This window comes from Lytechinus pictus, chromosome 4 (genome assembly GCF_037042905.1).
Source record: "Lytechinus pictus isolate F3 Inbred chromosome 4, Lp3.0, whole genome shotgun sequence".
Classification (NCBI taxonomy): Eukaryota; Metazoa; Echinodermata; class Echinoidea; order Temnopleuroida; family Toxopneustidae; genus Lytechinus; species Lytechinus pictus.
Genome location: NC_087248.1, coordinates 12577975 through 12605910, shown reverse-complemented (window position 1 = coordinate 12605910; position 27936 = coordinate 12577975). Strand labels below are relative to the sequence as shown.

The 27936-nt window shown below is 37.8% G+C and overlaps 1 protein-coding gene across 3 annotated transcripts; it reads left to right on the top strand.

The window, feature by feature from the left end:
* Nucleotides 1–528: 528 nt before the first annotated feature.
* Nucleotides 529–27557, top strand: LOC129259005 (sialin-like). Of its 3 annotated transcripts, none has more exons than XM_064098403.1 (11): nucleotides 529–1316; nucleotides 8066–8151; nucleotides 8629–8873; nucleotides 10929–11177; nucleotides 12553–12640; nucleotides 13427–13513; nucleotides 14767–14888; nucleotides 19612–19767; nucleotides 21261–21393; nucleotides 21842–22086; nucleotides 23694–27557. In XM_064098403.1, exons 2-11 carry the CDS (start codon nucleotides 8145–8147, stop codon nucleotides 23910–23912), a joined length of 1551 nt encoding a protein of 516 aa, XP_063954473.1. In that variant the 5' UTR covers nucleotides 529–1316; nucleotides 8066–8144; the 3' UTR covers nucleotides 23913–27557. The 3 variants fall into 3 exon arrangements, with proteins under 3 accessions (XP_063954473.1, XP_063954475.1, XP_063954474.1); XM_064098405.1 differs by having other exon boundaries at nucleotides 651–769; XM_064098404.1 differs by lacking the exon at nucleotides 529–1316 and adding an exon at nucleotides 7203–7796.
* Nucleotides 27558–27936: the final 379 nt, after the last annotated feature.

The following is a 27936-nucleotide window of genomic DNA, read 5'->3' as shown; positions in this document are numbered from 1 at the left end:
TTTTCCCATCAGCTATACTTCACCCACTGAAGTCGTTTCTTATCCCTATTCTCCTGACTCCAATGAACACACTGCTGAGACCCACATTGTAAAGTTAAAATGCTGCACTAAAGATTGCAATTCACGCTCACTCATGCATGGAATTTCAATTTGATAATTCATGAAATTAGCCTTAACAATTTAAATTGATAATGAATGACCATTAATTCATCACAATTAACACCCTCAAGTTTGCAAGTTCCAAGGGACTCGCCTCTCAAAAACTGAAAGAAACAGAAAGGCTAATTCCTGCCCACTCTAATTAGTGCTCACTCAAGCATGAATAGTTTTCCAACATTTTGGTGTCATTTGAAAGTTGACTTTATTGGCTTTCCATATATATATAAGTCTTTCCCCCCAAAGTGATATACTTTTTTATTTGGCAGCCATTTCAAAAGTGTATAGTTTTTTGGGACGCACTGTTTAGGCATGAGAGGTCACTATTGGAACAGATTTAATTGGCGGTATACGTAGGCCCTCTATATTTTTGGATTTGATTATTATAAAAATAAGAGAGAAAATATCCATCGATTGGTTTCAAAGATAGTGAAGTCAATTCATCCTACAAAAGCTGCGGTTGTATATAAATTGATGTGCCACTGAAACTGGAAAAACAGAAGCAGGTATTCGCGGGGACCGGCGGGTAAAAAGAGTGTTAGAGCTAGAGCTCCCTTTAAACAGAGGTTCGTGCACTGCGTTCATCGTCATTATACACATTCACTGAACACCGGTAAGGAACATAAGCAATGCAGTGCAGTTGAACTTGATTTTGTAAAATATTCATCGGACATTATATCACGGTTTATCACACTTCGCTGTGGCAACTCAGCTTTTATTTCTTAAATTCGAAATGCATTATGATAATACATGAAGACGGGAGCAATGTGTGCTGTATAAGACCTACTTTATGCTTTATGAGCTTCTTGAATTCGATCTCGAGGATAGACTGAGATGCATGCATATTCGCACGCAAGAGTGTTTATATCGATTCTCGAAACATACATAGACCAAAACAAACGTAAATCGCATTTGTAAAAGCTATTTATGCACACAAGTCAAGATATATCTATTATATAGGCTATAGGCCTGCATAGTAAATTGAAATTGAATGCAAGAAGCTGCATATAACAGTTGCTGCGAGATCATTGCATCTATATATTCCATCTTGGGAGTCGCACGTCGTTGAATGGAGGAAAATAGGCATGCACGCAAGACAACAACGCCATCACCCACAAAATCCTATAGGATTTGGAATTTTTTGTGGACTGAAATTTAAGGTAAGCTTTTGCTATGATATGAAAGGATATTCCTTTTCAATTTTCGTTCGGAATGTATGCAGACCTTTTGTTTAAAGCTAGGCCAATATTTTCTAGCAGGCACGTTCCTTACTCGGGGGGGGGGGGGGGAGGGCACTCACTTACATACGGGGATGTGCGACCCTTTCTCGCCGATGTCAGTTGTAGTTCCCAAGCATATAATTTCACCCTTTTTTCATTGACCAACCCGTCCTTCCTAAGCCCCTCATATCTGGTATCAGTTCAATTTGTATTCCAGTTCCCATGCAAGCACCCCCATTTGTAGAGGGTCGATAATCTACTTCTTAAGCCCGTCATGTCATGGTTCCACGTGTGATATTTGCTCCGGCGACTGTTGCTCCGATGGAAAATTTGCACGTTAAAACCAAGTATAAACCCAGCCTCCAAAACTAAATAAACCCCAATCCTATTTTAACAAAAAACTCTATTACTATACATTCCTGACTCTAACCCAATGCATGCCCTCTGAGCTATTAAGACCAGAGCAAATGTCGCTGGAGCATATGTCGTGACACCCACGTCATAGCAAATGATCTCTTTATGGTTTCAGAATATGGGGCCGCCCCCGGCACACCCCTACCCTTTGCAGCTAGGGCGAGTGTCCCCCTGTTCATTCTCGGCTCATTCCTACACGAAAACAGATTTAAAAAGGCACATATCCTAGGGCAATGCCAACGTGAGGGGGGGGGGGCATGGGGGTATAGGGCGCACCCCAAATCGGCTGACAAATAAAAAACGACTCTGAACGATGGAGAACATTTCTTTGTACCTGTGTAAATACGTTCTACTAAACAATTGAATAAAACTCGACTACTACATTATAATAGGCCCCACATATCAGTATTATTCCCGTTGAAACTGATTCGCTGGTGTATTGTGTCTGACAACTGATCCATTAATCCTATAGGCCTAGCTCTTGTTGGGTATGGATGTTGGTTTGGAGTTCAAAGGGTTCATGTCGTTCGAGTTGTCGTTCATGAACTTAATACATACTCTAGACTTTCGTCCGGCTTAAAGTTCAATTCTACCACATGCATCATAATTATTATTGTTGGTTGAATGAAACGAGAATTATAAAAAACCTTTATGCCCTATAGAGCAAGGTATTTTATCATTCTGCATGGTTATTTTTATGCATTACTGTTCAAAATGTCTTTATTAAAAATATCATCCATAAACTATAATGTGAAATAAGCGAAAATTTAAAATGTCATTTTAATATCATTTTACATCCGATTTTGATGAAATATTCAGCACCATGCTTAATTTAGTTTTTTCTTTAGATTTTGATCATATTTTTTGCCAGCATGGACTTGACATTTAAAGGTCAAGTCCATCCGAGAAAAATGTTGATTTGAATATATAGAGAAAAATCAAACCAGCATAATGCTGAAAATTTCATTAAAATCGGATGTAAAATAAGAAAGTTATGGCATTTTAAAGTTTCGCTTATTTTTCACAAAACAGTGATATGCACAACTCAGTGTCATGCGAATGAGTCAGTCGATGATGTCCATCACTCACTATTTCTTTTGTTTTTTTTTTGTTTGAATTATACAATATTTCATTTTATTGCAGATTTGACAATAAGGACCAAGTTGACCGAACCATATAGTATTAAACAATGCTAATTCCACATGTTCAGGGAGGAATTAACCGTTGTTTCACTTGACAATGAGGAGAAAAATAGAATATTTCATATTTCATATGATAAAATACAAAAGAAATAATGAGTGGATGACGTCATCAGTCTCCTCTATTGCATACCGACCAGGATGTGCATATAACTGTTTTGTGAAATTAAGCGAAACTTTACAATGTCGTAACTTTCTTATTTTACATCCGATTTTGATGAAATTTTCAGTGTTATGCTTGTTGGATTTTTCTCTTTTTATTCAAATCAACTTTTTGTTGGGGGTGTACTTGTCCTTTAAGTACTACTAAATATACTCTATGTGCCACGCGCAGTATGATGTGAATGTAGATACATGTATGATTTGACAAACATGCCAAGCAAGGGGAATAAGGGGAATTTCATTGGAGTCTTAAGTGCTCGTTTGTTTACTTGTCCCTTGGATGAACGTTCCAAAGGTCTTTCAAGGTGACGACGAACTAGCACATACTTAAAGGGATGGTCCGGGTTGAAAATATTTAATGCATAGAGTAGAATTCACTGAGCAAAATGCCGAAAATTTAATCAAAATCGGATAACAAATAAGAAAGTTATTGAAGTTTTAAGTTTAGCAATATTTTGCTATAAACAGTCGTCATGAATATTCATTAGGTGGGCTGATGATGTCACATCTCCACTTTCCGTTTTCTTATGTTATTACATAAAATCATAATTTTTTCATTATTTCATACTTGTGTGAATAATATGTCTCCCCTATAATGAAATAAGTTGCAACAATAAATATCTAATGCACTAAATCAGTTGTCAATCCAATTTTTCTAGTTCTTGGAGGAAAAAAATTGAATTAACCTAATTTCATATAATAAAATACAAAAGAACAAGTGCGGATGTGACATCATCAGCCCACCTAATGAATATTCATAACGACTGTTTTCACAAAATATTGCTAAGCTTTAAAATTCAGTAACTTTGTTATTTGCTATCCGATTTTGATGAAATTTTCGGCATTTTGCTCAGTGATTTCTACTCTATTTATTAAGCTATAATACTTTCAGCCCAGACCATCCCTTTAATGAAAACATGTTCAAGTTTAATTGTATCTTGAATGGTATCTTGACGCGATATTATATATTTCAACTATAGCTAAGGTGTTTTCCGCCAAATTTCTGAAAATGTCCTGAGCGAGCCCAGATTTTTGAGCTTTTTAAAATGAAAACTAACTGTGTGGTATAAATTGACATCAGTAGCATCAGGCGCGTAGCCAGGGGGGGGGGGGGCGGTGGGGGCGGTCGCCCCCAAAAAAAAACGTCCCCAAAAAAGAAAAAAAAAGAAGGGAAAAAAGAGAGGAGAAAAGGAAAAGGGAAGGGAGGAAAGGGAAGAAAGGTAGCTTTGTGTTTTTTTTTCTTTTTATTCTTTATTTTTTTTTCTCAAAGAGAAACTCCTCCACTCTTGCTCTAAATTTATATATGAATTTTGCTTCCGCGCTGCGCGCGGTTAAATGAAAATACTGAAGTTCTCCATTGTTTCCCAACACTGTTTTTCCACCTCAGCTATATGTGTTTCTTGCCAGTTAAAGTTCAAATGTATACATTAGGGCATGGAATTAGGGTAAGGTTAGGCCGAAGTATATGAAGTTATCTTTTTTTTAATTGATCGCCCAACTTCTGTTCGGGTCGGCTCCGGGTGTGTAAAATCTTTATATCAATTTCTGCCGTCACCTCCATAAAGTCAACTTCTCCCGCTTTTCAGCTCATTACTAAACAACCATAATTTCGGGGCAAACAGGTTCCTAATTCTAAAAGAGGAAGGTATAAAATTCGTGTCGTATTGAATAAAAAAGTACAATATTTTTTATCAAATTCTATTAAACTTCATGTCATTTCCCTGCACATTCATCTCCTGTCCTGTTTTGCGCCCTCAGTTTGAAATTTGGAATGACACTTAAGTTTCTTTATAATTCAAAATGAAGCGCTTCAGGATAAGTCAAAGAAATTAGGCATCCTTTTTTTATGTAATTTCAATATAAATCACAGAAGTTTCAACTTTTGGCGCACTATTTTCCTTGTAATGAAGTTCAATCATCTTAGAAAATCAATTGAATTAGAGGCGATGGGGTATTAGAGATATCTGCATTTGATGAAACGTCCGCTCTTTGAAATTCCAGAGTTTCATTGCTCTGCGCGGGGAGGAATATCTTCCTCCCGGCATATACACAAGTTTCTTCTCCTCTGTTTTGCGAGTTAAATATGTGCACTGTCGCTAAATTGTTTGTAATCAAATCTGATCTTTCTAAGGGAAGTATTCAATATATCATTGAGAATACCCTTTTCTCTGGACCCTTTTCATGGCAAAAAAATTGATAAAACGCTTCAGCTTCCGCGCTTCGCGCGGGATTATTATTATATTAATTTCCTCCATTGTATTCCTTTTGTGTGCGTTCACAATCACTTTTAAAAACAAGGTTCATGAAAACAAGGTTCAAAATCACAATATAGTCAACTTAATTGGAGCTAATATAGCTACTAGAGACAAGGCTCCTTTTCATTTTAATTTATGAAACACAAAAAGCTTCGCGCTTCGCGCGGGAGGGGGAAACTCCCCCTCCCTAGGGAGCGCGCTTCGCGCGCTCTGTAAGTGTTGGCACGCTTCGCGTGCATTTACCGCCCCCTCCAAAATGAAATCCTGGCTACGCGGTTGAGTAGCATACCTTACTATTCTTTATTTCCCTTTTTTCCCTCTCATTATTCCCTTTTCTTGGTTGTGGAACTTGTTTTTTTTTTTTTTTTTTTTTTTGGGGGGGGGGCCATTTTACCATGCAAACACTCAAATTTCCGTACCTCAGTGTTTTGTGTATACGTATATATCAAGGGCAATCAAACGTGGACTATTTAAGCCCCTTTCACAATTGGTGGTGCGACTGCTTACAACCGTTGCGATTGTGTGCAACATATATTGTGACCAAATTATCGCAAACAATCGCAAGAGCAATTGTGAAAGCCCCTTTAGGTGGTGGTTAACTGTTGCCTCCGAAATGGCAACTTTCAAGAAGATCTTTTATAGCTTGGTAAAGTTTAATGAATCCGCTTTCAGTGTGTTAGCAATGTCTGTTGAATAAGCCAGTTCACGGTTAGCTCATGATCAACTTTTTTCAAATGACCTTTGTGATTTTTCATTAGGATAAGCACTATCATTTTCAAATGTAGATGTTGCGTATAAGCTTTACCGGTAGAGTATTAAAATTCTAAGAACAAAAGGCATTGTATAGACCAGGTGACTATATAGAATAGTACATCAGGGATACAGTTTGGAAATCTGGTTTCTTGTCTGCCTTTGGCACATTTGACTATTGTTTAGGCTACTGTTAAATACCAGTGATTATGAAGGCTCTATTTATTACTCTTCAGCTTAGATGTGATAAAATGAATATTTTGAAAGGAAACATGAATAATCATCAAATCACAAATGCCTATGTCCGTGAATTTGAAAGCCACCTTCATGGTTTATCTCAAATGACCTTTTTCTGCTCGTGCGCAGTTTACAACCGTGAATTTAGTGGTACGAATTAGCATAGTTTTTGCACACCAATATTAACAATACTACAATCAGAATCAAATCAGCTTACTCAGTGGATCGGGCACTAGAAAATATCATGAGGTCAAGGGAAACAGAATTTTTAAATTATACGACCTAATTAATTTGATTATCGTTTGCAAAATTACAACTGCATTTCGATTTACCATGATGGATTTTAATTTCTGTGCGCAAAGATAAAATCATTATTTCGACTCCGGTCCCGGATAATGGAGGCATGCAGACTCCATAAATAAGATCAAACTAAATATAAAACGAAACCTTTTCATGATAAGTATGGACATAGGGGGGGGGGGGGCAAGCCTCTTCAGCCCCTCCAATCCAGCTGGATCCGGCCCTGCATAGGGTAGGTGCAGTCATGCACATCTAGTTTGTTATTAGGCCTATATCTCGACAGTTTCGCCTTTCAATTTTAATATGTGTGTGTTTTTTATTTTTTGTTTCGGGAGACCGGGTATCCAAGAAGAAACTACAGTAGATAAATGAATAATATAGGCCTATATATTTAGATAATAATCCGTATACAATAAATGTCCCTTCCTCCAAATCTCTTGTAAACAAGATGCAATGTGTATCTTGTTTACGAGAGATTATACATTTTGTAGAAAGCTTTCCCTCAGACCACTCGCGGATGATAAAGGATTCAGTGAGGTATATAAGGTATATATTCTTCAAAAGAATGTTGGAATAACAAGGGCGCAGGCTGGTTTGAGCACGGGGGCCGGAGGTGGAACTAAAACGTGGTATGGGGCATGGGCGGAAATCCCAGGGGGGCAGGGGAGACGCGTCCCCCTACCCAAGATAGTATGGGGGGACACAAATGTCCCCCGGCTATTTTTGTTCTTTATGTATTTTTGACGAGATAACCATTTTTTTTGTTGCTTGTCAATTGTATTTAGGTCGAACTGACCTGACATTTCGGGTGATAACCTTTTTTTGCTTGTCAAATTTTCCAGTCCCTGGTCCCCCTACCTTTGGGGAGAGATTTCCGCCCTTGGTATGGGGGGGACATATCTTGGGAAGGTGAACCTATAGTTTGGAAAGTCAGCTGTTGAAAGCAGAAGAAAGGATGCAGAAGTTTTGCTTGCCAGTATCGGAACTCCTCTGCTTCAGCGGAAGGGTGCACGTGCACCCCCATGCAGCCTACGTGCTATACTCAGCATTTCAGTGGTGCCAGGATCGAGGTTTGATTGTGCACTGTTTTGGTACATCTACGAGTGAGTCGAATATTAGATAATTCGTAAATTGATAATCAATTCGGGGAAAAAAAATTGACATCTGTAGAAGGTCGTATTGTCTTGATTTGTTGAAGGTTAAGGAAAATTTATGATGCCGAAAAATACAATGCAATACCAAGTCATGTTTTTTTCCTTTCGACGGCAGTATACAGCCCGCCACCAGCATGATTAGTTAGCGCATTTCTATCACATATAGGCCAACAGAGGTATATAATGAAGGGAAATATTGGTTTATGCATTTCTTACAGATATCCATCGCAGGCACAACAGACGTAGCATTATATTCTACAACAGTGAGCATTTGTTTAAGTTGATCTACCAAGCAAAATGAAAGGTAAGCGAATGTCAGTTAAAAACGTAATACTCTTATCCGCCCTCCCCCTCTGCCTGGCGGCTTACCCCTTTCATAAACCCAATAAAACCTATCCTCCAATTAGCCGCCTAAGAGTAATGCGGATAATTCAATAAAAATTGCGTTCACAAACTCCGAAAATTATCCGCATTATTTTTACGAGCGCCCGTCCTGAAAAAGGCGGATAATCGTCATGACAACTGGACACGCCCCCTCCGATGCGGTTGTGTTGGAAAAGGGTGACCTTGTGACCACACCATGGCAATTATCCGCATTATTTGGAAATACGTTCATAAACTCAAAATCTTGTATGCGGATAATAGCAGCATCAGAATAATGCGGATAACTCTTGTCCTCCTCTGATTTTACGACCAAATTATGCTGCTATTAGCCGCATAATTGGGTTTTATTGGGTTTATGAAAGGGCAATCTATAATATTTTTCCCCCGTTTTTCCAAGGTATACCCTCAATTCGATGGTTGTTTGCCTGTATGGCGTTCCTGGGGATCTCTGTCGTTCTAATGATGCGACTCAACATCAGCGTTGCCATGGCAATAATGGCGGGGAGTGGTAGTCATCACAACTCATCGAGCCCGCCATTTCAGATGACGATGAACGGAACCTATACTAATACTGTGGGCTTTTACCCTGCGCCCCCAAGTGACATATCGAATGTCAACATCAGTGGAAGCAGTGCTTCAAAGGTAACGATCAAACGATACCTCCCTTATCTCTGCCTAACAGAAAGATTTAAAACGCATACACCCCCTCCCAACAGAATTAAAAAATGAAATTAATTACTTATTAACTAATCGTTCATGAATCTTGAACCTCTATTGTATTCATATAAAATAGACCGGAGGGGACTGCTAAAAGATTAGGCTTATCGGTTGAATGTTTTGCAAAAATTGGTTATAATCTTTATTCAAATACGATATCTTTTGTTTGCTTATCTCAGTGTAATTCCATTTTCTACAGTCATATTTGCATAAGTCTTACTAGCTTTGTCTTCATAAATTAGTTTATACTATTTCCATATTTTGGGGTATTTTTTTTGTGTATAGTCACAGAAAATTTTCTTCAACTCTTGAAATGTTTTATAGTATTAGATAAGTTAACATATTTAGAATAAAAAAACAATCTTTGTATTTTCAAGAGCTCAGAGTGCTAACGGATGAAATACCCAATTTGTAATATTGTAATGATGTATGTGAATTTCCCTTTATGGGCGATTATTCAAACTTGATATCATTTTCTTGCGACCCACTTGAATATGGAGTAAACATGTATGTGTAGGTGTAAATATATCAATCTAACGCTTTCAAGGGTTCATCCGTATCAGTGGCGTACAGATTGGGGGAGGGGGGCTTGGGGCGCTTGCACCCCAATTTTTTTTCACGACTCCGAAAAAAAAAGAAAAATAAAGGAAAGGTAAGAGAGGAGGTGAAATATATCATTTTCTGAATATTATGTAAAAACCTTTCACTTTTGGAGTTTTACAATAAAAATGTCGAAAAATTTGCTTGCTCGCACCTTTCTATATATTTATTTGCCCGATACGCCATACCTGGCCCCCTTAATTTTTTTTGGCTCATTACGTCATTGATCCATATGTTGAGAAACGGAGACAACAGTTGAAAACGATCGGTGCTCGCGTTCATTTTAAATTTTCCTCTTGAGTTTGATAAAATACAATTTGAAAACGAACTTAACGTTTTTTAAAAGTGTCATTAAAATATTTGTTTGTTTAAGAATTAATTGATAATAACATAACATGATAAGCTCTACGTAGATACGTTAATTACGTAAAAGACTTAAATATTCAATTGGGATGCCCTTTAAGAAATATGCTCTTATCGTTACGGCCCCGATTCATAGAACAAAACGAGTATATACGCAAAACAAAATATATAATCTAAAACAATGTAAGTTTGAAATACATCTTTAATTGTTACAAAGTATAGACACAATATATTAATGTCAAAGTGGTATAATACAGCTATAATGACCACAATGACCCCCGCAAAGAGTATGTAATTGCTTAAAACAATTTGTTCATTTTAGAATTATACCGCTATTGAGCGATAAGATTGGGAAAGAATCCGATTTCTCCAAAAACAGAATTATTATTTTCCTGTTTAAAGGACAAGTCCACCCCAACAAAATGTAGATTTGAATAAAAAGAGAAAAATCTAATGAGCACAACACTGAAAATTTCATCAAAATCGGATATAAAATAAGAAACTTATGACATTTTTAAGTTTTGCTTAATTTCGCATAATCCCGGTCGGTATGCAAATGAGGGAACTGATGACATCACTCACTCACTTTTTCTTTTGTATTTTATTATATGAAATGTGATATATTCTAATTATCTCATTGTCCTATGAAACAAAGTTTTATTTCTCCCTGAACATATGGAATTACCATTGTTTAACATTATTTGGTTCAGTCAAGTTGTTCCTTATTTTCAAATCTGTAAAAATTGAAATATTGTATAATTCAAACAATAAAAAACAGAAGAAATAGTGAGGGACATCATCGACTCTCTCATTTGCATATCACTGAGTTGTGCATATAACTATTTTGAGAAAAATAAGCAAAACTTTAAATTAATGTCATAACTTTCTTATTTAACATCCGATTTTGATGAAATTTTCAGCATTATGCTTGTCTGATTTTTCTCTGTTGATTCAAATCAAAATTTTTATGAGGTGGACTTGACCTTTAATAATATTACCGATGCTTCCCTCCTATAGGAGATCGCACAAGCCGAGGGCGAGTTCAACTGGAGTAGTCATATCCAGGAGCTTCTATTAGCTGCATTCTATATCGGGTATACCTTAGGCAACATACCAGCGGGATGGCTAGCAGACAGATTCGGAGGAAAATGGATCGTCTTTGGAGGGGCCTTTGGCAGCGCTGTTTTTAATATTTTGGGGCCGTTAGCGGCTCGATCCAGCATCGAATTCTTTTTTGCAACGCGATGTCTGGCCGGATTTGTCGAGGTAATTTGTATGTCTCCGTGTGTGAAAACCAATTTACACATAAAAGGCAAAGATAAAACACTAAACTACACACAAACATAAATAAATAAAGAAAGATAGATAGAAAGAACGAAAGAACGAATGAAAGTAAGAAAGAAAGAAACTAAAAAAGAATAAAAGTAAGAAATAAAGTAAGAAAGAAAGAGAGAAAGTAAGAAATAAAGTAAGAAAGAAAGACAGAAAGAAAGAAAGAGAGAAAGAAAGAAAAAGAAAAAGGAAAGAAAGAAAGAAAGAGAAGAAAGAAAGAAAGAAAAAGAAAGAAATAAGGAGAGAGAGTGACAGAGCGGGTGATGAGACAGAAACAGTATCAGTTTAATTTTATTCAGTTATTTCAACAACAAAAATTATTTAATCAGAATAACAAAATCTATCACGCTCGAAGTTTTATCTTGAGCGAAAGGAATCAAGAATATGGCAATCAAACTGAAGACAAGGCCTTTACTGAAATTGAGGGGTTTTTGGTGAAACATTGTAACAAAAGAGCAGCGGCGTACCCAGGATTTTCAACCGAAAAAAATTGAGAAGCAAAAAAAAAAAGGTCTTCAACCAAAAATAAAGAAAAATAAAGGATTTTGTACCAGAAAAAAAAAGGCCTTCAACCGCAAATAAAGGACATTTCGTACCAGGAAAAAAATTGACAAGCAAAAAAAAAAAGAAAAAGAAAGAAAAAGGTCTTCAAGTTTAAAAGAGGGGGCACACGTCTGTTTTCATTGCATTTTTACATTAAAAACTATTATTTTTGCTTCTCAAAAGGGGGGGGGGGGGCATGTCCCCTTGATCAGTTGGGACTCGTCAGGGGGGGGGGGGCAGGGGTACGTCCCCTGCATGAGTTGTGACTCATCAGGGGGGGGGGGGGCAGACTGCCTTAGGTACGCTAGTGCAAAAGAGGTTTTTATTTCTCGGATGAAACCAACCCCCTGCTGCGTACAATCATCCGAGAATCAGATCATTCAAGGTTTAAAATCTGGATCGTGCAAGGATGACAAATAATACACGAATGCATACCTTTTCTTTTAAAGAGTATAGAGTATGAAACAAGTAAAATATATAATAATGTTAAGGGACCCTTCGATTTCCGTTTGCATTAATCACAAACAGATGTTCAGATTCACCATTACATCTAATTTGTTCACATCATTGACAATTAAAACACAAACTAATCATAATTACTTGCACCTTGTAACAGCATTTACAATTGCAACGAAGGTCAATTCTTAACATATTATTTCCGACTCGGATATCGATGTAAATTTGCCGCCACCGCTTCACGCATCTCTTCACCCATTCGAAAGGTTAATCGATGAAGTGAAGCAATAATATTATCATTTCTCGACAGGGTTTCTTCTTACCTGCCCTTTACCCAATGGTGAATAATTGGTCACCAGTCAAGGAAAGAACCCGAATGATGGCACTTATTGTTGCAGGTAAGAAAGAAAGATACGATAACATTCGTATTATTGTATCTTTGCTGTTACAAAATTCGAAAAAAAAAAACGGTTACAAAGTTTATAGAATACCAATACAGCAATATATGGCAAAGATAGAATGGGCTTGTTTGAGGAAGGGGGCCGCCCCCCTCCCCCAAAAAAATTCCACGGCCAAGAAAGAGAAAGGAGAAGAAAAGGAAATTGAAAGGGTCAAATATGATATTTTATGTAAAAATCTTTTGAAATTAGATTTTGGAACTAAAAAATAAAAACATGCTTGCTGGCTTCGTTCACTCACGTATGTTCTTATAACCCTTCCCCTTCTGCCATATCTGGCCCCCTCACAGTGTTTGGCCCATTCAACGCCACTGCAATCATAGTCTCGTCTCATACTTATTAGCCGTTTTATTGAAACGTGGTAACAAAATGATTATAAAGGCCCCCATATAGCATTGAAATTTTTACAATGTGTAAGCCTATGTCAACCGTTTGCAATGTCAATATTCATTTTGCTAATAATTAAAATAACAGTAAAAGTATGTAGTCATATATCTTATTACAATATCAAAACTGGTGGAGACTTTATGTTTTTGTAGAACAAACTACACCTGGGGAGCGTTTCATCAATATATTCATCCGACAAGTTGTCAGATCTGACATCTTTCCATGATTTTGATTGGCAGAGAGGCACGGTTCCTATGGTAAATGTCGGATAAAATGGGACTTGTCGGATAAAACGTCCGACAAGTCCTTTTATGAAACGCACCCCGGATCTTTTTACAGGATTTGCATTTGGACCGGCTCTAGGGCAGTCTATTTCTGGAGTAATTTGCGCTAATCTTGGGTGGCCTTCAAGCTTCTATTTTGTTGGTAAGTGGCTGGTAATGACCATGAATCTTCCTTTAAATCACGTAAAATACCAGTCTCTTTACTTGTTTTGTACAAAAGTGTTATAATTATACAAATTCCGATTGCGTAGTCGTCGATGTGCACAATACATTGTAATTATATCAAAACCCATGGAATAGTCGACCATAATTGCGTTATGTTTATGGTTGATTATCAGTAGAGAAAAGAAATTATATATCCAGCTATATTTATGAGCCACATTAGGTATGTTTGTATGTGTATATATATATATATTTGATCCAGCTGAGGCGCATGGCGGCTTGTCATTGTTCAAAACCCACCTTCACCCGACAAAGGAAATTATAATTGGTATGGTGTCGAAAATCTGTCTATCTGACGGTCAATGGATCGAGGTCGCCCTAGCCACTAACCCGTCTCTGTGGTCTAGTGGTTAAGGCACCGGCGTTCAAAGCTGGGGGCCCGGGTTCGATTCCCGGCAGAGACATTTTTTCGGCATCACCAATTTTTCCAAAAAGGGTAGATAGCTCTGGGGAACCTTGATTTAAGCTACGCCTACCATTGTTCTCTTCATCCATTTCTTTCACAATATATATATATATATATATATATATATATATATATATATAGGCGTAAATAAATTCAAGCATTGACGCTAGACGTAGCTTCCAAGTATATCTCTTTTATTGCTAGCTTTCGGCCAGTAGGGCCTTCATCAGGCCGGCATTGAAATTAACTTGGGTTTCTGTGCATCTGAAGGAGTAGTAAGTCTTGTGTAGTTAATACTAATATTCCAGTGCCGGGGAGAGTGTGTCGACTAGGTGTGCATGTATGAGGTAAACTGATGAAGGCCCTACTGGCCGAAAGCTAGCAATAAAAGAGATACTTGGAAGCTACGTCTAGCGTCAATGCTTGAATTATTTACGCCTATTCATAGAACATGACGCGCTGCAATACACGTTGTGCAAAGGGCCCTCTCTTTCTTTATATATATATATATATATACACACACACACACACACACACATATATATATATATATATATATATATATACCTAATGTGGCTCATAAATATAAATATTGGTTGATTGTCGTTAATTCGTCCTCGGAAAACTCAAATTTGAGTAACAATGGTAATCTCTGTTTTAGGTTTTATATTTACGATGTAATTTTTGAATTTTTGTGGTAATTATACAATTTTTGTTACAATTAACAAGATTTTTTTTCTTATTTCAATGATTTTCTTAATTCAAAGGTGGCCTTACTATCTTTTGGGCGATTCTATGGACAGTGATATCTTATGATCATCCATATAAACATCCTTGCATTAGACATACAGAACTTGAGTACATCGAAAGAACAAGATCAAAAAGATCGGTATGATACAAGAAAAAGTTAAATTATGGATATGTTTTATGACCCTGACTCTCGCCTTGTAAACGGAGGGTCGTTTGTTCGAATCCCACCGCGGTCTGGCGTCCTTTGGCAAGGCGTTAATCCACACTTTGTCACTCTCGACCCAGGTACTAAATGGGCACCCGGTAGGATGTGAAAGTCATTGTAGCTTGTCCAGTACTGTGTGCGCCTCATCGGCGACTGACTGGAACACTCCCCAGGGAGTGGAGGATGTGCACACGTGTGCGAGAATGACTGATTGAATCCGATGACCGGGGTGTAATGATATATCTGTAAAGCGCTTAGACACCATGGACACTTCGTTTCGATGTATTAAGCGCTATATAAAAAAGCGGATTAGTATTATTATTACCCTGCATTCGCCAATAAATCATGGTAACCTAAACAATGCAGAAAACGTTAGTTACTTGTCACCCTGTTATACTCGAGACAGTTGGCTTATTAAAAAGGTGGCTTAAATATATAATGGGCTGTTCAGAACTTCATGAATATCGTAGTTATTCAGAACTTGTGGATATTGAAAAAAGCTTTAAAAATTGGTTAACTCTTGAAATTCAGAAATTTGATAGTGTCAATGGTTTATCGGACATAGCAACAAGTGATGAGTTGAATAGCTCGTTCCTATATACTGATATAAAAAATAGCAAAATAATATGAATCATAGAATTCATTTATTGTATTGATTGCCTTTGTTAAACACCGCTAAATGTAACGATAAAATAATGATGCCACCCGCTATGGAAATCACAATATTTGATGAAAAATATTGATCTTTTTAATTTCGCATATAAAGAAATATTAATGGTAAAGGAGTAGAAGCATCGGGAGAGTTTCATGAAGAGCCTTATCAGTGAAATTTTAATATTTAATACCAAATTGACCTTCAGCCAATCAGATGCACGAATTTCAGTACCATTAACAGTTCTTCTTGATCGAGTCCCCCTCCCCACCCCTTTATAAAAAAAACCCAACCAAACAAACATGGCGCCGCACTTGGGGAAACATTCATGCAGACTTGTGTCAATGACTAATTTCTCGCAGCCAATCAGATGGAAGGATTTTCAGTAGCTTATAACATTATATCGGTGAAAATCAATTACAAACCTGAAAACATACCCGTTTAAGAGTGTTTTTTTGATAGACAATGACTTATTGTTCAGACATGTATTATATGAAAATAGTTTTTGTTGTTCAGCTCTGAAGCGCTTCAAGCATCTTATCAAGATGGAAAGTGCGCTATACAAATCTCATGTATTATTATTATTATTTTTTATTATTATTATGAAACGTTACCCCCATCCCACTGCCTTCCGAAGTATCTGCGTACGTTTGATGTAGCAGGTTAAAGTGAATGTCGTCTCTCATTTCGTCATGTAAATGAACGACATTCGGAAATCTAACTTTACTTTGAAAATGACACTCACGTGTTTAGATTTTTTACCTGATGGACAAGCTAGACATCCCGCATTAATTAACCCAGCTGTTTCATGCGAATACCCTATGCCTGTCATTTCCATTGTCGGCCCTGAGAACAATTTTCACTTGAATTCTATAGCATTTGTCTTTGGTACGATATTCAATTCTTCAATGACAACATTCACGACCTGTTAATTATATTGGCCGGAGAATGTCTCCAAAATGGCCTTCGATCATGTCAAACTCTTAATTGATTGATTAAAAAAGAGCAATCGCACGCGTGCATTCAATTACACACCCTTAAAGGAGAATGAAACCCTTGAGACCAGCTGAATCCATATCAAAGAGAAAAATCAAAGAAACATATTGTTGAAAGTTTGAGGAAGATTGAATGAATAATAAGAAAGTTATGAGCATTTGAATATTGAGATCACTAGTGCCATGTAGATCCTCCCATCGGCAATGCGACCAAGATCTGTGATATCACACCCCGGGGGGGGGGGGGGCACTCGACCAAAAAAGTGGTAGGGGTGTGCCGCGGGCGAGGCAAAAAACGGGGGCCTTGGAGCGGGCTTATTGTAAAAAGGAGGGTCCTCGGAACGGGCTTCGGAACTACAAATGTTTGTGAAACGGGGGTCCTCGGAATGGATCTCCGTATCTCTGTGAGTGCGTATGCATCCCTATGGAACGGGCAATCGTGCATGACGCAGCTATAGCGCGGCCTCCGCCGGGTGCGCTCCCGCTTAGACGATGGTCGAAAAGCGCTCTACGGCCGCTTTTCACCAAAATTCCCGACCTTTCGTTTGAGGACGCGCACGTTTATTTACGACGTTAGTTGATTTTGGAAGGGACTTTTTGGGCCCGTCATCATGGTCGTAAAACTCTGTCCTGCAATGCAAATTGTGTGACATGAGATTTTTTTTTCGTTTCGCATCTGCGACGGAAACATTCAATATGTGTTTCGTGTGCAAAATTTTGGTTTCTACTACGGTAACAGCGATATATCCAATTGAGGACGACTTTCCAAAGCCACATTTGACTCCTCCTATAGCTCGAGAGGCCGCCCGGGGGGCCCACTTCCATTGATTAGTGGATACCAGGAGCGACCACGCGTAAAAGGGGACAGAGTGGGCAGGTACGTTACGTATAGGCCTATGTAACGTTATAAGGGTGTCAAAACGATGTTTAAAATGCTGACAAAAAAGGGATATATATCCAATACTTGTATGGTTTCACAAGCCAAATACTTGTTAAGAGATGCATTTTCATAATCTGGAAAAGAATTACTTCCCTTGTTTAGGGTACTTTTCGAAACCCCATGGTCGTGCCTGGTATCTACTCATCAATGGAAGTGGTCCCCCCGGAATTTGAATCTAATCCCCCATTTCTGGGGAAAGTAAAACATAATGCCCATTACATCGTGTGCGAGAGGCATATCGTTTGTGTAGAAGGAGTAAACAATAGAAACAAAAGAAACAAAAAGAAACGAGTTTATTAAACGTATTGCATATGGTGTGCACATATCAACTCACGCGAAATGTTCGGCTGGAGAGGTTGATCTGACCCATGAAATCAATTGCCAGTGATACACCAATAATCCACATTAAATGTAATATCGATTCGATGGACTGTAATGATCTATATCTAAACCTTCATTCAGTAAGTTTTTCCTCACTCAATATGTACTCGATTTGTTTGAAAAACCACTTTCTTATCCATGTCATAATCTATTTTAGGTCTGCATTTCGAATATCTCCAGCCATCAGTCGTAATATACATGCATATATGGTGCGGGTGTCGCGGAAAATGATTTTGCACACGAAAAGCAGATCTGTGGGGCCTGTAACCCCCCTGTAACACAAAGCTTAGCATTGATTGTAGAGCAGTTTTCTACGTTTGATTCTATTGACTATAATGCACAATCAATCTTAAAAATCAAGTGTATGATTAAGCGTTAACTTTTGTGTTAGGGGACCCTAATATTAGCGTCCGTGAGGATTGCGAAAGGTCCCAATTGTAGCAAATCAACGCGACCGGAACGGCGTAACGAAAAATATGCGAAGCTTTGGAGCGGATTTCTTTCTTCTTTTTTTCTCGATAAGAAGGAAATGCTATGCCTTGGAGCGGCTTTCTTTGTTCTTTTTCTCAATAAGACAAAAATGCTATGCCTTGGAACGGAAATTTGAGTGTAAAAATGGGGGTCCCCTCCGCGGCACATACCCACTATGCATTATATACTGAGTGCCCCCCCCCCCGGGTATCACACACGTACAACTCCCTCATAAATTTAGTACTTATTTAACTTATACTCTCACTTTTATAGAGTCTATCACAAGGTGAGGTGTTCTCTTTATGAGATGACAAGTACAGAGGTTTCACAACATTATATCATTGATGAATCGTTTGTCATATGATTAGAATGAGCAAAAAGAGATGTTTTGGGGTATATTTTCAGTGTCCAAATGGGAGAGTTGTACGTGTGTGACATCACAGATCTTGGTCGCATTGCCAATGGGAGGATCTCCATAGCATTAGTGATCTCGACATTCAAATGCTCATAACTCTTTTATTGCTAGTCCTATTTTACTCAAAGTTTTGTTGATCTTATTCTTTGATTTTTCTGCTTTCACAAAAGCTAACTTGTTCCAAGAGTTTCATTCTACACAAACTCGCATTTATCTGCACGCACAAGGGGAGGGGATATGGTCATTTTATAGGCACACTTCCCATTTAGAGCTTGACCTGCCCCAGCAGTAATTACTGCTTTCTTGTAATGTCTTGATAAGTCTTGCAAACATAGAGGTATATAGACCTGTACAAAAATCCATGCATGCTACAGCCATAATCTAAGAGAGGAAAGATCTTGCAATACTTGCATTTTTGTCATCGTATTAAAAAAACCATGGGAATATAACCAAAATATTATTTTGAAACCGAAACTGTTCACTGGCATCATCGCTCCTTTCATCCATTAGTGGAGGGAGATACCGTGGTGTAAGGCGACTGACTAGACATTTGAAAGTCCTGGGTTCGATCCCCGGCCATGACACCCGTGCCCGTGAGTAAGGAATTTAATCCACAGTAATCTGTCTTCCTGCATTCAAAATAATAAAAAATGTTATGTGCAATCTTGGTAACTGAGTATTGTTCTTGCTTTTTTTTCAAGAAAAAATATAATACTATTTCATTGTGTTTTTGTGCATGGCCAATATTTGATTGTGAATATAATAATAGAAGCAATACATATCTGTCCTCATTATTATTCCAGAATACGTCTAAGGTACCTATTCGGTCGATCTTGCTATCCTTGCCTGTCATCGCTTACACTATTACAATGTTCTGTATTCCTGGATTCGTGTACTTCAATTTGGCGTGCAATCTACCCATCTACTTCAAACACGTATTGCAGTTTGACATCATGTCTGTAAGTGCTTAACATATTTTTCATTAAATTGTATTTTTATTACATTTATTTATCAGTCGTGCGAAATAGTACTCAGACAGTAAAACTTAGCAATTCCGAATTCCATTTTTAGGGGGAAAGCAATTACGTCAAATAAGGGAATCCATTGACCGACAAAACGGTGAGTGTTTGAGTTTTTACAGACTTGTATCAATCATGTATGATTAGTAACGTCCCTGACCGGCCTTTAAAGTCCAGGGCTGGAACCTCGAATCTCTGCATCAATTTGTATTTTTCAGCACTTCCCCACGTAGTAGTAGTAGTAGTTTTAGTAGTATAGTAATAGTAGTATGATGATACTACTACTAGTAGTATAGTAATAATAGTAATAATGATACTACTACTACTACTACTACTACTACTACTACTACTACTACTACTACTACTACTACTACTACTACTAGTAGTATAGTAATAATAGTAATAATGATACTACTACTACTACTACTACTACTACTACTACTACTATGCAAAACTGCCTTCTATCATCTCTACAACTTACGTCATATCCGATAATATTTAAGCAGCACATGTATTAATACACTGGTCCATGCATTTGTAACAAGCAAATTGGATTATTGTAATGGACTACTTTTTGGCTTACCAGATTCTCAGATAAACAAATTACAGCGTGTTCAAAATGCATGTGCCAGACTCATTTGTAATTCCCCCAAATTTCCCCATGTAAGGCCCCTACTCTACGATCTACATTGGCTTCCAGTACGTCAGCGAATCAAATTCAAAATAATGCTCCTAACATATAAGATACTACATGACATGGCCCCCACCTATCTCAGTGAACTCCTTAAATTAAAATCACCCACCCAGTCTTACGGGCTTCGTAGTTCCCATGCTCCTCAGTCTCCCACCATGTAAAACAGAGATTACACTAGGTGACCGTGCCTTTGTCAGTGCTGCACCCAAACTCTGGAATAGTCTCCCTTCCTCAATAAGAAATGCATCCTCTGTCAACTTATTTAAAACTAAACTGAAATCCCACCTCTTTCAAGAGAGTTTTTAATAAATAAGTCACTTTTTTGTAGAAATAATCCATCTTTACTTATTTTTCTTCGATTAATTTAGCAAACGTAAATTTACTTCTAAAATTTTTGCGTATCCTGTTAATAATTGTTTTTCTGCTTATCTGTTATGTATTGTAATGCGCAGTTGAGTATATCCAAATAGAAATTGCGCAATATAAATTTACAATTATTATTATTATTATTACTACTACTTCTACTACTACTACTACTACTACTACTACTACTACTACTACAACTACTACTACTACTGCTGCTGCTGCTGCTACTACTACTACTACAACTACTACTACCACCACAACTACTAATATTACTACTAATGAAAATAATAAGTATAATAATAATAAACACTAATTCTTTCCATTTTTATCATTACTATCACGATTCCTACCGCTATTTTCATTTTTTTTTCAGGTGGGCTTTCTTACATCAATCCCATATGTGTGTCAATGGACTGCTTCACTGCTTGCGTCATTTATATCGGACGCACTGATAAATCGAAATATCTTAAGTAGAACCTCGGTTCGAAAACTTATCATATGTTCAGGTAAAACAAATATTCTTGTAAACCTCAATCTGTACATGTAGCCCTATTTCTCTGGCATGTCTGACCTGTATTCGTCACGAAATCACTTCAGTAACTGTAAACAGGCCCTGGGGGTGTTTCCTGAAAGTATTCAGCACTGAATGTCAGTGCTGAAGATGTCAGTTAAATCCATGGTTTTGATTGGATGAGGGGCACTGGCGTCTTACTTTTACTATTGTGAGGAGAAAGTCTCCAGGCTTGTCAGTGCTGACAACTTTAATGAAATGTTCCCCTGTTGATCTGTAAATACCTTTTTTTTCTCTCTTTCCTTTATTCTCTTTAAAAAATCTCTCTCTCTCTCTCTCTCTCTCACTAATTTAATAACCACAGGCCCACCCCCTGAAGAGCCGCCCCTATATCCAGCCATTTTTAAAAAAACATCTTCCCCTCTTCTTATTTTATTCATCAGGAGCAACAGTAATGGCTGCGTGTTTTTTGGCGATCTCCTTCATCGTGAAAAGCGACACGTCCGTCATTGTTATACTCGTGATCGTGATGTATGTAGCTATGGGCGTCGTCTTCTCAGCCGTCTTCGTTAACGCTATAGATCTCGCCCCCAGCTACTCGGGGACGGTATCCGGCATCAGCAACGCGATCGCTGTCTCCTCGGGGTTCATTGGTCCTATTGTGACGTCACTCTTCACCGAGGATCAGGTTCGAAATTATATCCCAAACATGATATATTCATAACGTAAACTAAAATGTGGGTAATCATAATTCGGAGATATGACTGGGTGAATAAACATTGGGCGTAGCTCATGAGGTCAGAGTACGAAATTTCACAAGAGTGCCAAGATAGGCGCTACCAGTAGCGCCTGTCAGATTCTAAAAGAACATTCCCGAAACTACAATTTTCAGCAGGAAATGCATAAAACATTCAACTTTAAACAAATTAAAATCATGACATGCTCAGCATTTTGTATTATGTTACTTACAGAATCGACAAGTCCACCCTAACAAAAAGTTGAAGTGAATAAAAGGAGAAAATCCAACAAGCATAACACTGAAAATTACATTGGATGTCAAATCAGATAGTTATGACATTTTAAAATTTCGCTTAGTTTTACAAAACAGCTATATGGCCAATCCTGGTCGGTATGCAAATGAGCAGACTGATGACGTCACCCACTCACTATTTATTTTGTATTTTATTGTATGAAATATGAAAAATCTAATTTTCTCCTCATTGTCATGTGAAACTAATTTTTTTTAAAGTTTATGATTAAGTTAAGTTGGTCCTTATTGTCAATCTTTAATATTCTAATAATGTATAATTCGAACAATAAATAAAGGAAATAGTGAGTGAGGGACATCATCAACTCACTCATTTGCATATCACTAAGTTATGCATATAACTGTTTTGTGCAAAAAAAGCAAAACTTAAAAATGTCACAACTTTCTTCTTTTTTTCATCCGATTTGAAATTTTCAGCGTTATGCTTGTTTGATTTTTCTCTATGTATTCAAATCAACAATTTTCTGGGGTGGACTTGACCTTTAAGCGGGTTTGAAGTTTTACGACCTCTGTTTTACATGCCTTGATTCACATATTCATAATTATATCGGAAGGAGAAACCTGTGGGTCAATAGTGATTCAATTTGCTTTTCACCTCCCAGGCACAGGTGACGCCAAACAAAATAATGATAATGATAAAAATAGTTTGATAATAATATTAATGATAATAATAAAAAACTAATAGTAATAATTTATTTCTTCTTTCTTTCTTTCTTTCTTTTTCTTTCTTTCTGTTTCTTTCTTTCTTTCTTTCTTTCTTTTTCTTTCTTTCTTTCTTTCTTTCTTTCTTTCTTTCTTTCTTTCTTTCTTTCTTTCTTTCTTTCTTTCTTTCTTTCTTTCTTTCTTTCTTTCTTTCTTTCTTTCTTTCTTTCTTTCTTTCTTTCTTTCTTTCTTTCTTTCTTTCTTTCTTTCTTTCTTTCTTTCTTTCTTTCTTTCTTTCTTTCTTTCTTTCTTTCTTTCTTTCTTTCTTTCTTTCTTTCTTTCTTTCTTTCTTTCTTTCTTTCTTTCTTTCTTTCTTTCTCCCTCCCTTCCTCTTTCTTTCTTTCTCCCTCCCTTCCTCTTTCATTCTTTCTTTCTCCCTCCCTTCCTCTTTCATTCTTTCTTTCTCCCTCCCTTCCTCTTTCATTCTTTCTTTCTCCCTCCCTTCCTCTTTCATTCTTTCTTTCTCCCTCCCTTCCTCTTTCATTCTTTCTTTCTCCCTCCCTTCCTCTTTCATTCATCTCTTCCATTCTCTCTTTAATTTCCAGACCGACCCCGCTGGTTGGAGGATTGTATTCCTAATCACCACCGCTGTCACCCTGTTCGGTCCCCTCGTGTTCCTCATCATCGGGTCGGGTGATGTTCAACCCTGGGCTATTATGACTGATGAAGACGTGAATGAAATGGACAAGACGCGACCGGACCAAATACCAAATGAAAATGTAGCCATGATAAAAAGTGTAAACTCCAATGAAGCGTTAACGTGACAAAGTTTGAACTAGAGAGGGAGTTTGACAGGGACGGGCCGAGTGGAGGTGCCGTGGCGCCTGGCTATACATGAACATTTCCGGGGTTCGATGGTTCGATCCCCGGCCGCGGAGTGATCTAAGGCACCTCAGGCGCGTAGCCAGGAGGGGCGGTGGGGGCGGTCGCCTCCCAAGAAAAACGCTCCCAAAAAGAAAAAAAGGAGAAAACTAGAAAAAGAGAAAGCGAAAGGAGGAAGGGGAAGGAAGGTATAACTTTGTTGTCTTTTCCCTTCTTTTTGGGTTAAAAGAATAAAAACCTAAACGAGACGTTCTTCTCTCTTTATACAAAATTTTGCTTCAGCGCTCCGCGCAATAAAAATATCTAAATTGCCATTCCTTTTTGTTTCCCACACCTTTTTTCTACTCCGTTTTTCCCCTTCCTGCCTGTGGGAATCGTATATTCTAGCCAAAAATTATAAAGTATGTGTGTAAAGAGTATGACAAGTATTTTTTCGAATATTGCATTTACACAAAAGTTTGGCTCTTCTGTTCAGAGCGGGTAAACATTACCGTCACTCCCCGAGTCCCCAAATGCTATTTCTTTCGCTTTTCAGCAAGTAATTTTTGGCAAAGTATCTGCTCAAAGGGGTGGCATTAAATTCGTGCCGTGCTATATGCAAACATATGTACGATATTATACTTTATTCTATATCAACGCACATCCATTTTTTCTTGTTTTGCGCCATTGATTTGAAATTTTGAATATCTCTGAAGTTTCTTAATCTATAGGGAGCGCTTAATATGAGCGAAATTACACATTTTTTCCCAAAATAAATCACCGAGGTTTCCGCGCTTCGCGATCGAGCATGGGAAAGGAAAAGTCCCTCTACTAGCTTGCATCATCCCTTTCACATTTTGAGCTCGTTTTTCTTCTTAATCGAGTTATATATAATATAAGAAATGTCAAATTTAGAACAGGTTAAAGTTTTAGAGATTTTTTTTTTTATATTAACGGGAAGGAATATAGCGCCTATTTCCTTTCTGTATATACCCGTCTTCTACTGTTTTGCGACTTGAGTTAAAGAAATTTAATGTGGATACACTTTTTACAATAAAATATGATATGACCAAGATAGACATAATAATTTCTGTTCTCTCTTTTTACAAAACTATTTAGGCTTCCACGCTTCGCGCGGTAAGAGGAATTATTTCACATTCTTCAATCTTTTGCCCATTCTTGGGGCGGTCATAATTTATTTCGAAAACAATTTTGTTTTTAAAGCAAGTCAATATTCGAGTTGATAAGGGTACTAGAGACGCAAGAGACGCCTTCTTTTGATTTGAATTTGATGAGATATCGAAAACTTCGCGCTTCGCGCGGGAGGGGGAAACTCCCCCCCTCCCTGCACCCTCCCCCTAGGGAGCGCGCTCTGTAAGTGTTGGCACGCTTCGCGTGCACTCACCGCCCCCTCCAAAATTAAAACCTGGCTACGCGGTTGAGGCACCTGGCTATACATGAAAAAGTCCGGGGTTCGATCCCCGGCCGCGGAGTGATCTATAAGGCACCTGGCTATACATGAAAAAGTCCGGGGTTCGATCCCCGGCCGCGGAGTGATCTATAAGGCACCTGGCTATACATGAAAAAGTCCGGGGTTCGATCCGCGGCAGCTATGCCTGTGAGCAAGGCATTAAATCTACAATGCTCTTTTATCCTGTTTTCAAATAAATGGAAATTTTATATGCGTTTATTGGTAACTGGGTGTGAACCTGTTTAAAAAAAATATATATATATTAATTACCACTCTGAGGACGGGCACAGCTTGTGGACGACGAGACGACCAATTTTTATGAAATGGAATTTAGTCGAAACAGTAAAATGTAGTCGGAGATGCTGAATTTGTCGCATAAAGTGAAATTAGTCGGAGAAAGGCTCCGACTCATTTTTTTTTCATGAAACGCCCCCCTTCGAATGTAGCCAAATCAAGCATGTCAGGTGGTATGATTTTCGAACATTAGAATCTTGAAAGATCACACTTCCACGTGAAACGGCAATGAGCTAACATCTTCCATTTTTTTATGGTTGTGCAATATTGTGAAATGTACTCAAACTAGCGATATTCCCAATTGTTGCTGCTGTATTAGCCAATTAATCTATGATTTAATATATATATTCATCAGTTTATATAGTTTATTCATTTTTCTTTTACGTATCTGTTAAGCGTTATTTCTTCCAATTCATATTTGAAGGTTTAAATACCAAGGTTTTCAAGATGATAATCGTGGATTGTCGACTAGACCGCCATTTCAGATGCTCATTGCATCTGGGTATCGTCGGAAAAAGACCTAATACCTAGCCATATTATTTTGCGTGACTAAAAGTTTTATACATTGTACTATAATCAGTGGCGTACCGTGAGTCACGGCATGGGGGGGGGGCACCAGCAAAAATTTGAGTTACTTTTGCGCGCTCAATTGCGAGGTATACTGACCTTATAGAGACATTTTAAGGACAGTGCCATTATTAACGGATATGTATGTCACTGATCAAATAATAAGAGCGCAAATCGCGAGCTGAAAATTTTAGATATTCAGACCTAAAAAAAGACATTACAAGCAAATTTTTGTAATCATGATACGTACCTGTCTCACTAAACAAGCAATGCGAGCGCGAAGCGCGAGCTGAAATTTTCGTATATATTGACCCCAAACGGACATTTTATGGACAATTTTTTTAAGGAATCCATTAAGAGTATACATATATCATCATAGTCATCTAATGCGAGTGCCAAGCGCTTGCTAATTTTGTTATAATATCCATCTAAACACACGAAACACTTTTTGTAGTCATTGTTATTATGATTATCATACCCATCTAACTAATCAAATAGTTCGAGCGCGAAGCGCGAGCTGAAAATTTAGAAAATTCAGACCTTAAGAGGGGCATTCTAAGGCTTGTTTGTAGGAATTCACGAAGACCATACGTATTTCACTAACCGAATGATGCGAGCGCGAAGCGCGAGCTGAAAATTTTTGATATTCAGATTAGAAAAAGGGACATTTTAAGGACTGATTTTAGGAATTCATGAAGAGCAGACATATATCATCAATCCACTCATGCAAACGTAAGCACGGACAGGAAATTATTTATATTAAGACCTTAAAATGGGGCAATAACTTTAAGTAGTCATGAAAAAGAAGCATATGTCACTTCATAAAGCAATAATAAATCGAAGTGCGAGGAAGTATATTTGGTGTATATTGACTTGAAAATGGGAGGTTTTAGTACAACAAGATTATATATCTCGTTAAACAGACAATGCGAACACCAGGAATAATGAAGACATAGGCCTTGAGCAAATGTTTCAAAAAATTATGAAAAAATGTTTCTTATGTAATATAACATAACATAATTATATGTATTATTATAATGAACAATTATTTCTTCTTTCCCGCTACGTTTCTCTTCCTTTCTCCCTCTTTTTCTCCTTTTGCCCGTTTTTTTTTTGGCCAGCCGATTGGGGGGGGGGGGGGGGGCACGTGCCCCCCGTAGTTACGCCACTGACTATTATCATTATAGTGTATCGTGGTGCTGGTGACTCATTCTTGGCTTTCTTTCAGGGAAGTATTAGCCTTGATATGAATAATGAATATATCTTTTACAATATATTTGTTGCGTTGACTGCTTTTTTCTTTCTTTCATTCTTCTGCAAGCAGTGAGAGAGATTGAAAAATAAGAGAGAGAGAGACAGAAGGAAAGAAAGAAGCCGCAGACATACAAGGGAGAGAGAGAGAGAGAGAGAGAGGGGGGGGGGGAGAGAGCGGGGGGGGGGGAAGGGGGGGCAGGGAAATGAGGTGGAACATAGGCATATCCATCAAGTTCACGTGTCGGTCGTTGACTGTACTTAATAAAATGTCTACTGTTGTAACTTGTAGCCTTGTTGAAAGGATTTGTTGTGGAGCTGACAGACTGTGTGGTACTTTGTGGATGTTGTAGGTGCATCGGTTGGTGTGGGCTGGGAAATGAGGTGGTGACGAACGACCATCC

Excerpts from the sequence above, each read along its gene's own strand:
- LOC129259005 (XM_064098403.1), top strand. Across the intron at positions 8,874-10,928 it reads GTGGAAGCAGTGCTTCAAAG|GAGATCGCACAAGCCGAGGG; the intron begins GTAACGATCAAA and ends TCCCTCCTATAG. Across the intron at positions 14,889-19,611 it reads GAACAAGATCAAAAAGATCG|AATACGTCTAAGGTACCTAT; the intron begins GTATGATACAAG and ends TTATTATTCCAG.